The 12,234-nt window shown below is 37.9% G+C and overlaps 1 protein-coding gene across 1 annotated transcript; it reads left to right on the top strand.

Annotated features, from left to right (window-relative positions):
* The first annotated feature begins 388 nt into the window (after positions 1-388).
* LOC100374857 (vitellogenin-like) lies at positions 389-11,627 on the top strand. Its single transcript, XM_006811192.3, has 30 exons — positions 389-443; positions 640-651; positions 926-1,077; positions 1,198-1,329; positions 1,419-1,538; positions 1,733-1,888; positions 2,081-2,226; positions 2,337-2,475; positions 2,746-2,906; positions 3,000-3,168; positions 3,309-3,431; positions 3,736-4,151; positions 4,267-4,361; positions 4,480-4,604; positions 4,714-4,866; positions 4,985-5,110; positions 5,392-5,569; positions 5,878-6,166; positions 6,359-6,544; positions 6,709-6,811; positions 6,932-7,033; positions 7,150-7,297; positions 7,897-8,115; positions 8,265-8,448; positions 8,938-9,209; positions 9,323-9,503; positions 9,681-9,841; positions 9,978-10,151; positions 10,732-10,887; positions 11,226-11,627. Exons 1-30 carry the CDS (start codon positions 404-406, stop codon positions 11,384-11,386), a joined length of 4,779 nt encoding a protein of 1,592 aa, XP_006811255.2. The 5' UTR covers positions 389-403; the 3' UTR covers positions 11,387-11,627.
* The last annotated feature ends 607 nt before the right edge of the window (positions 11,628-12,234 follow it).

Raw genomic sequence — 12,234 nt, forward strand, 5'->3', positions numbered from 1 at the left:
GTAATACAAATTGAAATAACTATAACTAAAGCGCAGTCGCTTGGCTTCACGAAACACATTACATCACCACACGTTTGAAAAAAAAAGTAATCGCCTCAGCTGTCCTTGACCAATTGAGTAAATCAGGTGAATCTTTGGAATTAACCCTTCCATGTTATGTGTCATCTCGCTTCAGATAGCGGCATTTCGGCCTTTGAAGTTGCCTGGAATAATGCCCAGCTCCTGAACGAAAACACACGACCTCAGCCAAGTATAATAATCATATCAGCAGAATCAATGGTGAGTATTTGGCAACTATCCGCAATTGTTTCAGCAAGATGACTTTTGGCATTTTATTGTTCACAAAACGTATAAAAGCAGTGCATTTGCAGTTAGGATTTCATTGCGGTGCAGTTGTCTCAACATGAAGTATCTTTTGTTGCTAGCAGGCCTTGCTTTTGCAAGTAAGTTTTGTCGATGTTAATAGTTTGTTTTCGTGAATGCATATTCCAGTAGAACTTGTATGTACAATTACAACGTTTATTGGTGTGATAGTTGTATCGGACGTTGGATACTCAGTGGAACTGATACCTAACTCTTTTCTTTTTTTCTTTCTTTCTTTTTTTTCACATTCATTCCATTCTGGCTTCGTTCATCCAGGCGCCTTCCAAGGTAAGCTAATTTGTTCTTTTTTTTGTTAGCTAAATTGTTTCTCTATTGCAGAGCACACAGAGTATATACGTTGACTAGCACAGCTCAGATTACAATCAACATCTCGTGTCATCATAGGTGATCCCGGTGGAAGATCACGACCCATGAGTTCAATAAGGTTGATATAGGGCAGCAATCCATTCGATAACGGCCGTACAGTAGTCGTAGACCTGTATACCTTTTAATGAGCACTGAATTGAAGTGGGGGGTACTGTATGGTTATTTATATTTCTAGGTCTGACCTACGAGACATCCAAGAAGTATGTATACGAGTACGAAGGATACGTTCTCAGTGGTGTTCCACAGAGTAGTAACCTATATTCTGGTATCAGAATCACAGCCAAACCGGAAATAAGCATAGTTGAGCGTGGCCGTGCCGTATTGAAGGTATGCAATTGACAGTGCTGCCATGAAACATACAAATATGTTCCATTTCTATCGTATCTAACGAAAAATTAAAAATCATATTGTTGAGAGATATCTAAAATAGATTTTTGATCTTCCTAGGTACAATACCCCAAGTTATACACTTTTAATGGCACACGTCCAGGATCCGATTTCGTTGAAGCTCCTGAAATGACGTCAGCTTTAGCTCCGCTTTTAAGTGAACCTGTGATGTTCGAATACGTACATGGAAAGGTGAGTATTGTACGAGTCGTTGTTACTTAATGGAATATGAATATGAACAAAGTTGTTGAATGTTTTAGTAATCAATGTTGCATTTATAGGTCGGCAGGATATTTGCTCCAGCGGACCTGCCAGATGTTGTGGTCAATATCCACCGTGGTATTATCAATATTCTACACATCAACATGACTTCTAGCGAAGGTTTTTTTGTCAACAAAGAAGTAAGTACACATGTACCACCTAAATCATTAAATTGTAAACCTATTTGATGATCCTAAAGGGATTGTAAATTACGAATTATTCTTGCTATATGAATATTTAGTTTGTAACCAAAAACGATAAATACTGATTCATTTTTTATTTACTTAATTTTGACATTTTTTGTTTGTTTTGTTTTTTTATTTTGCTATTTTAGATTGACATTGGAGGTATATGTGAAACAGCGTACAGTGTTGTTGATTTGAAGGACGTAACCACTATCGTGAAGACCAAGGACTACGAAAAATGTATTGTTCGCCCCGCATATTACTGGAACTTTACCCGTTCAATGCAATATGTATTGGAAAGACAGGTAACACATTCATTTGGAACTATATATCGACTAGTTTATTGACAAATAAAATCAGCTGTTCAAAAAATGGACTAGTTACGTCTCTGTAGAAATTCGATTGACTTGTGAGTTGGACGGCATTCATATACACTATGGATTCTGACACATATCTCACTGATGTACCCAAGTTAACCAGGGTATGTTTTGTTTAAGGCTCCACCCCTAAGATCTGCTGCCACGTTCCGTTACAATCTCACCGAGGCTGGAAGTGGTTACATCATAAAGGATGCTCATAGTGAGGGACAACACATTTTCACTCCTTTCTCCGAATATGGTGGCAGTGCGCAATCAATTATCAAGTAAGTAACAGCGAGATGCACCAGTATACAGGTGTTCAAGCAATAGAGAGATTATTTTACATCCGTTTGATCAAGATATTCATACCGGTTATATATTTTTTTTTCCTCAGACAAAAACTTCGCTTTGTCGACAAAATGGCAGGAGATGCAAGAGCACCCAGTGATTTACCCGATCGTGGCAATCTTATGTATGCATACCCAAGGGAACGTGCTTCTCACTATGCATCTCGACCCGTCAAAACCGAAGAGGTAAGTGATGATACAACATGTCTCAGAAAACACATTTACTTTGTGTGTAGAACAATATCCTACACGCTGTTTGTGACGTCTAAGATTCCAATTGCGCATATCCAACAAGTCACTGTAAGAGCTTTTTTACTATATATATTATTTCATGTTTATATGTTTGACGTATACATGTCCGTAATTGTAAATACAAAACACAACTTTATATGACATTGTTCAGTTATTCTGGGCTTGTGATTTCTAACTGATAAATATTCTCCATTTTGTTTTCAGATTGGCAGAATTTTAGAAAGTTTGTCTAATGAGATGAGCTTCGAGAAAATATCTGTCGAAGCCCCTGGATATTGGATTATCCTGGTACAACACCTTCGTCAATGCAGTGTCGAGGCTATTAGAGAAATCTGGACCAACTATGCAAGCAAACCACATTACAAGTATGGAATTATATTTACTTACTAGTAGAACATTGTTAATGTGCTTATTGCCGAAATATTCATTTATTTATTGAAACTCTTCTTTTTATACAGAAAATTCCTTATTGATATACTGCCAATAGTCGGGACTGAAGACGCCATTACTGCACTGACAAACATAGTAAAAGCAGAGCCTGCCATTGTCAAGGAATATACTGCCTACATTTTCACTGGACTTGCATTCACCCCAGAACCGACACCCGCTATCATGGAGAAAATACAGGTTAGAAATATAGTCTTAGTCCAGCTACCAATTAGTACAAAAAGTTCTATACATTTGGCAATAAATCGCTTAAAATAAAGCCACAATTTTATTTCATATACACTGACTTGTGATTCGTATATACATCTTATTTATTATAGGCCTTGATTAACGACCCGATTGTTAATGAATACGCGCCAGCAAGACGTGCAGCTCTTCTTGCATATGGTGGTATTGTCAACAATCTATGTTACTACAGAAGATGCCCAACAGCAGTAGTGGATGTAAGTGCACTGTACATATTTACCAATTTTACAAAAATTATATTTAGGTGGACTTTCACCAAATTACATGGATGGTGGTCGTCACAATACATGACTCCGGTATCAAGGTTTACACTAGACATAATTCCAAGGTTGAATGGAATACATCGTTAATCATATATCTGTATTTTTTACACATCGCAACCATGCTTGCCAATGGGAGGGCGCATTGGATTGTGAATGAGTCGCTGTTTGTCAAAATGAATCTCGCACATCCGTAGGTTGTTTCAAAACACGATAAATCAATCCAAATTCTTCTCATTAGTTCCTGACCAGTAAATATGAAAGTGCCCGTGACGACGCTGAAAGAGAAGTGATTTTGAAATCGATGGGAAATGCCGGTGTTATTGAGGTTGTACCATACATCAGAAAATTGTTCAAGCGCCCAGAAACACTTCCACTTAAAATACAAGTTGCTGCCATCCAGGCCCTCAGAAGGATCGCTCCTCGACACCCAGTCCAAACCAGTTCAATCCTCATGCCAATCTTCCTCGACACACGATATGCCACAGAAACCCGTCTTGTCGCTTGTACCGTCCTATTTTTAACAAGGCCTACCACTGCCACAGTAGTGACGATCGCTGAACAGCTGATAGTTGAACCAAACAACCAGGTTGCATCCTTCGTATACAGCCATATCAGAAATCTCGCCAATAACACTGTGCCAATGATGAGACCAGTGTGAGTAAATTCAAAATAGAACTTAAAGTTTTCCACAATAACAACTATGTTGCGTTAACGTACAAATGCCATCTTAAAGATTCCAATGACGTATTGTTTTCATTTATTTCAATAGTGCCCGTGCTGCTGCCACTGCTCTTCGGTTCGCTCGTATCCGAAGTGGTTTGGGATACCGATATGCCAATAGCATGCATGCTTCATACTACGAAGGTAGGACTATTCGAGTTAATTATTATATTATATAAATAATAGTTATTTTGTTAATATAGTTGAATTGAATTGAATTGTTATAAATATTTTTAATTATACAGTAATTTTTATTTTGTAGATAAGTTGAACATCGGAGGTTTCGTTGACGTGCATGTCTTGAAGACTCCTCATAGCTTCATGCCAAAACAGTTGTACACCAAAATAAATCTACAATTGATGGGACTATCTATCGACGTTATGGAGGTACGAACTATCGAATGACATATAAATGTCAAAGCGTCCATATGCGTAATAATTTGTATGTGTACCATACTTCATCTTTTCTGATGTGTATTGTTTTTTTTATAATCAGGTTGGCGTGCGTGCTGAGGGCATTCAGAATCTCATCGAACGTATTACCGAACCACAAAGCATGTTCAGGAAGAAGAAAACTCTATCCGAAATGTTGATTCGTCAACCACGTAGTTCAGAAGATGTTGAGCAAACAGAACAGACTGTCAAGAAGGTATTATTCCTGTTATAGATAAATCTCGCTCAGAAAAAAACATATAGTGGTTTTTACAGCCATCATTAATGGTTCCAGTTCTAATTCGTATATTTTGTGATACGTTTATACCATGCAGTTGTACCGATACAAGCCGGTCAAGGAGTCCGATACCGAGTTTGGAATGACTATGTTCATCAGGATGTTTGGAAATGAACTGTACCTCTTCAACGTTGACAAAGACTATATTCGCGATGTTGTCCAAGTGAGTACAAATAACAAATTGTGATATACAGGAAACAACTATTTCTATGGTTTCTCAATAATACTAATTAGTGCTACTCAAATCTAAATATGTCATTTCAACGTTCATGTTATTCCAATACTGGAATTCCTTAAATCGTGATGTTATTTATAATATGTTTAAACTTAACTTCATAAGAAGATAAAAGACACGATGATTCACATGTAATACTAGTAGAAATTTAAGGTGTTTACTTCAATTGGGAATAATGAAAGACACTGCTGTGTTTTGTCTTCCATCAGCACGGAAGTATTGGAATTGATATAAATAATATTGAAAGAAGATTGAGCGATGGTCTATCTTACAAATGGTTAAAGTCAATGCCAATTTACGACTCTATCAGTTCTGTACCAACCATATTGGGTCTTCCATTGAATCTTAACGTCACTTCTGCATGGATCAGTACCCTGCAAGTCTCAAGTAGGTTTGAATTATTATAAAATTCAGCTATGCTAATACCAGAGTAACCTCATATTTTTGCATTTGCTACTCTCTGTGTGACAAGGCAAAAGCATGAGTATGTTGATCACATATACTGCGTTTGTACTCTGACTGAACAAAAAAATCATCGGATATTTATAGTTCTTCTTCGGCATATTATACCTTTTACTCTAACGAAACTATTTGTTGTTCTTCTGTGGCTCTGGTATTCTGATGAACATGGTGTCACTGTTATTACTGTGAATTAAAATAATTATGGTCGAGTTTTCGCATTAATCTTATTGCAGCCTCAGCTAGGGCCGTACGTGACTCAACAGTTCTTGAACCGAAGAGAGATCATTTTGTAAGCAGAGACCCATCAAATGATTGGTTTAGCAGCAGCAGCAGCAGCAGCGAATCCAACTCCCCTTCAAGGTCATCAGAAGAAATACCAAATAGTCAACGCTGGAGCAGTGAGTCAGAATCCATCTCAGCTGAAAACAGTGATTCGTGGAGCAGAAGTGAGTCCAGATCTCGTTCAACTGAACAACGTGACCCAATTACAGGAGTTCGTGCTGTCGGACAAATGATCAAAAAGTGAGTGAACCTTCACTATAGCTATAGCTCACAATATAAAGGAAAGTAAAATAAATCTATTACGAAATAAAATGTGTCTTCACAATGTAGTTTATTGCACGCACGATGGTGCAACGATCAACCAGTTATGTAATATTGTATATTTTGAGATTCCAAATCCATCGTTTAAATGCTCATTCAATACTATTTCAGTGATGCCATACACGTGCATGTACGCATGGGTGTAGATGCAATTGTTGTACAGACTGGTATTGGCATAGCGGTGAAGACACGAAACTCTTTCCCACTCATCGGAGAAGTCAACTGTGATGTCAGTCAACGCAAATACACTTTCGACATGAAACCTGTTGAACGAGTACACGAAAATGTACAACTAACGTATGTATATTAAGTTACTTCGTTATTGGGTAGTTTTGCAACAATGCTTCTTAGTTACAATGAACTAATGTGTATGATGAAGTAGACAACGCGACTTTGGTGTCTATGGTAACATCAATAGTTAGTGTTTTAGATATAATGTGGTGTCTGTGTTCTCCCCTCAGATCTGACATATTCACGTTCATGAAACGCCCGAGTGAACTCTATGGACAATACAGTATCCTTACTCCACAGGTTCCAGCTGTCCTCAATGCCAGATCTCCCGTGGTGAGTAAACAATGAATGGATATCAGTATCATTGAGTCCAACGTTCGCTATTCTTTAAAGTAATTCCATTTACCGGAACAATGATTAAACATAGCTCTTTCTTCTTTATTTGCGTGTCAGGTCCTGGATGAAGAGTGTTGCGATTGGCTCAAAAAATGGGACATTAAGGCTTGTTACAATAAGTTGGCTGCAAGCCGCTCTAGCAGATTAGAACCGGTGGAAGTGAGTAATTTAACTGTTTTGTGTACTTTTTGTACATCATATTATGAAATTACCCACTCTATACCCTTATTTTCATCCCATGAGAGTTATTCATAATACATTTATCCAACCTACAGGAGACAAAAATATGCATTCCTGCTTTGAAGAAAGTACTTGGTATTGAATATTGCTTACTAATCCATAACGCACAGAGACGTGGTACTGCCGCCGTTCCATTCTATCCGCTCCAAGGCTCTATGAAGTTCGCAACCTACTTAATTGCAGGTAATACACAAAATTGGTACGGTCGATTTTGTTTGTAGCACTCAGCCTTGTATGTGATGCGACGTGGTGCGGTTTTGTTAACCGAAACACACACACCCAAAAAACATTAATGACGCTTCCGTCACCATTTTGTTTTGTCTTTATTCAACTATATTTGTAGTGTGTAGCAAAATCCGCATCGATTCGAAACTTATGAACTATATTATGACCGAAAAGTCATGTCCAGTGTTGCGAGAAAGCGAATCCATACTTCCACATGTGGATCAGTTAGATCCAAGAAGACTTTACTGGAAATTATTATTCTAAATCCTGTGACTTAATTTTCATGTGTTATGTGTACCGAGAACACACACTATATTTAGCAATACAGAACAATAGAAAAAGATGTGTTGTGTTCAGTGGACAATACATTATAAACCCATACGCTCGGGTGTAAAAACCTTGTAAATTAATGGTTTCTCCTCATAAACGTTCGACAGCTCATCGAAACGCCGGGGATCGGGGAAACCAACAAATAATTTGCTAGAAATTAATCCCTCATTCTTTCACGGGTGCCAACTGGTGATGATATAACTTGAAACTCGTTTATTTCCCACTAGGTGAGAATAGTCCAGCGAGCATACAGCTAGCTGTCAGCAATATAAAACCCATTCCGATGACTCCAGAATCTCTAATTCGAGGCCAAATCCAATCTGAAATCAAACTCCAAGCAATCGACAGCCAAAGCGCACCCATTTCCGGTCTTGCTATCGATGTGATGTATGATGGGGCTGCCAGCGAGAGGAAGCTTGAGATTAAAGGCAAGATAATCAACAGAGGTGTGTATTGCCATCCTCCGAGAGAAATATGAATATCAAATACATATCAAACCATTCTATATATGTAAAGTCACAGCACCATAGTAGTTTATTGATTTGTATTTACTATTGTCAGACCCCAAGTCATTCTAGTCTCCTTTTTTTTGCAGAGGATCTTAGGATGCGTGTTTTGATTAAATCAGCGGATCCTTTATCATCCGGCGAATGGACCGTTGACCTTGGTGACCATGCAATCAACAACATCTGGGAGATTAAACGCGATCCTGCCCAGGCTATTGTCATGAAAACCACGTATGATACACTCCCAGAGATAATTTCGGTTACTATCGAAAGGTGGGTTACTTACTTCGCAGTAATTTGTTTCATACATTTCGCACTTCAGACAAACTATGATTTCTCAGTACGGTAAAAATACAAAAAACGACATTTTGTTATGATGTCCATCTTGTATATAGTGTTTGCAATAACAGAAGTTATTGTTTAAAGCAAGATGTGCTGATATTGACAAACATATATGGCTTGCTGTGAGCAATTACAGTTGTATTCAACAAAACACAATTAAACTTAACCGATAAACTAATATTGAGAGACTCTATGCACGCCACAAATATAGAGGTCGACAGATGGAGAAATATTCAAAAAATAAATAAATAGGTGACCCACGTGTTCAATTTTTTTTTGCTTGAATCACTCACTTCACTAAACAGTCTTGAAATAATTAATTTTCTTAGCTTTGCTGAAGTCAGAAATGCGGAGACTCATTGTTCTTTATATGCGAACTCTTCCACTAATAATGAGTATATTTTTGTGTTTTCTTATTAGACTATCCGGAATGGCTCTGACTTACCTTTACTACACTAATACCGTCGACGTCAAATACGTAGAAAACACACCCAGGACAATTGAATCGAGGGTCACCTTCAGAACACCATACATTGCTGATGTTGAGATTCGTTGTCCAGCATATTCAATTCGTAGAAGGGGTATTCCCATGAAAATACCTGTTCCGGTCCTCCCTGCTCCTGGTACCCCGGTAAAGACAGTAGTTGCAGATACAACTACATTTTTCCTGAAAGAGCTAGACATGCCATTGGGTAGGTCGTATAACATTTCCATGCATTTTTTTATGAAAATATACGTGGTTTAAGTGTGATTTTTATCCAATGTTAAATTGAAAAAAAATGTATAATATTTGTTTCCGTTGTAGCTACCTGCCAAGTCGTTGGAGATCATTACAGTACATACGACAACGTGACATACGATTACGCATTGCCTGGAGAATGCCACCATGTACTTACTATGGATGGAGCCAAAGAGACATTCATGGTCTTGATAAACCGTAAAAAGAACCAGCCCCAAAAGATAATCACTGCTTTCATTCAAAACAAGTAAGCCACTACGCATCGTCATCAATAACATTGCTCACACGAACACCTAAGGGTTCTGTGTTGTTTAACATCGGGTCTTATGCTTATCATAGGAGCGTACAGTGAAATTTATCAGCGGACAGCACATGTTTCGTGCAATCAATCACTAGTGATTTTAATTACCCAACATTTTTTTAGGAAAATTGAATTGATGCCTAATATGGCGGTGAAGGTACAGGACAAGGCGATCAAATTTGATAAAGCGAATATGTACACCATCCCCGACATCCTTGAAATCCAGAAGTATGCAGACAAAATGGTTTTGACAGCTAAAATCGGTCTCACGATTACTTACACAGGTAAGCTTTGTTGACCAGATATACAAGAAATGGAAATGATAAGCTCATTCGAGTTCTTTAAATATAAAGAGTATTGATATACAATGTTACACAGAAAAAAAAAACTTCAAATAAACAAGACGTTCATTTTTTACAGGTGAAACCGTGATGGCCACTGTGATGCCAACATACCACGGCAAGACAGTTGGTTTGTGTAGCAATGACGATGATGAACAGAGTGGCGAGTTTATGCTTCCAGACCACACGGTTGTCAACGATCCTAAACTATTTGCCCATGGATGGATTGTCAGAGGAGAGAAATGCACTGATGGTATTGTATTATTTTTGTTTTGATAGTTCATTCTTTTTACATTTATTGTAAGTTATATAGAACACACGAGATGATTTCCTATGACGAGATAACAGAATAACATACTCAGACAGTGTAAGCATTAATTGTGCACTATGGAACATGTTACTGTACACACGGACAATGCATTATGGAGGAGAACTCACCATTGCATATAATGGAAAATTAATTGTATGCAATTTTTTTGAAATATTTTCACATTATTAGGATTTGTATCTATAATGAAATCTTACTTTTCTTCCCATGTCATTGAGTTTGAGATATAAAGAAATACTCTTGCCATAGAAAACAGTGCACAAATTTCATTTTCCATGACATTTCGATCTCTTGTATCTTAAAAAAATGCTCTGAAACCCATTTTTTCCATTTGCGGTAACCTGGTGGCACGAATTCATAATGACTCAGAATGACATATAATCCTCAATTTGAATCAATTTGACCTAAAAGCTTAATACCAGCAACGTAACTGACTTTGTACATTAAACAATGTTACTAATTAGTGGACCAATATGATAACTGGTGATTCATTCGTTTATTGCAGCTTGCCAGCTGAGTTCACAGTACGCAATCCGCAACGAATATCTTGGCGGAGAAGAGAGAAAATGTTTCAGCACTGTCCCAGTTACTAAATGTCTACGTGGATGCGTCAGCGTCGAACAGGTTCCTGTAGACGTCGGATTCCACTGCATGCCAAAAGGTAAGAGTTTCTACTCCAATGATTCATTATACATTCGTGTGTTTTATCTGGGTGTCCCTTTTTTCTGACCCACTACGTGGTTGAAGTAGTTTAAAGGGCGGCAGTCTTCGCGCCGTGTTCTGTTCGATATGGGACTCATAGCGACGTATACAACGCGTGTAAAACACATTGTTTATTTACATGAAATTCGAACACGCGCTGCGCGACGACAACCGCCCTTTAACATCCAAATTTCGAGTGCTTATTGACTACAGTTTTATAATTTTGATATTCAGTGGGAAGTTACTAATTGTTATTAAATACCATTACTAATAAAAATATGTTTCATTGTCACACAGGTTTGACGTCAACTATTCACCTTGAGGAAGACATCAAATCCGACAGATTGGAAAGTATCAATCTATCTACAAAAACCATAGATACGGTGAAGTCAACACTAGTCGATGTTTCCTGTGACTGTGATCGCTGTATAAACCTGTCCCCATACTCACCATACTAGACACTGGAAATTGGAGAAACGCATTTACAAATTTACAAATCGGTTTTTGTCGTTTAAGCGCAAAATTTACACAGACTTTTTGGTGTTGGTTGAAAATATTCACGAATATCTGGTATTACAAAGCATGGTATACATTGGAGCCAGATAACTTTATAAAATGAACAGCTCAATAGAAAGTAGAACTTTTTGTTCTGTAGTTATTTGTCGTTTTCCTTGATAATTAAAAGTATATGGATAGCAACTGAAACGTATCAGGTGATTCATTCATGGTCGAAACGGGAACATTAAGTTGTCACGCCTCGTCGTGCACAGCGGAATACAGCACTCTGTTAGTTCACCCGATTTCCGGGAGAAACAAGCACATGTTTACTACCACTTAGTCGTTTAGTGTGGAATAACGGATGCACGGATCTATCCATATGTGCCTACATCGTCTGGATTTATTGTTCAAGAAGACGAACTTCAAAACTTCTAAATCGGTTTATTTTAAAAGGAAAAGCAACTTAAGAGAAGACATGTACGACTTGATAGTTTATACATTCGTAGAGAGAACGATACACACTGACACACAAATATTATAGTTGGTCAACGCACTCTTTAAAGGGCGGCTGTCGTTATACAAGATATGGGAATCATATAAACAAAGATGGCGACTTTGACTGTTGTGCAGAGTACAAACTGAGACGTTGCAAAGCTTTAATTGGGTATTTTTAGGTGACTGGAAGGTATCGAAGAAGTCAACGGCGTTAATTATTGCAAGTCGTGCCCTAATTCGGGCACTAGTATACGTCTATGTTCCCCTCGGGGTTGTGGGGTACCTGCGATCTCGTGAAATAGCAGGTATGATT

The sequence above is a fragment of the Saccoglossus kowalevskii genome, chromosome 9, assembly GCF_978046115.1.
Source record: "Saccoglossus kowalevskii chromosome 9, keSacKowa6.1, whole genome shotgun sequence".
Lineage (NCBI taxonomy): Eukaryota > Metazoa > Hemichordata > Enteropneusta > Harrimaniidae > Saccoglossus > Saccoglossus kowalevskii.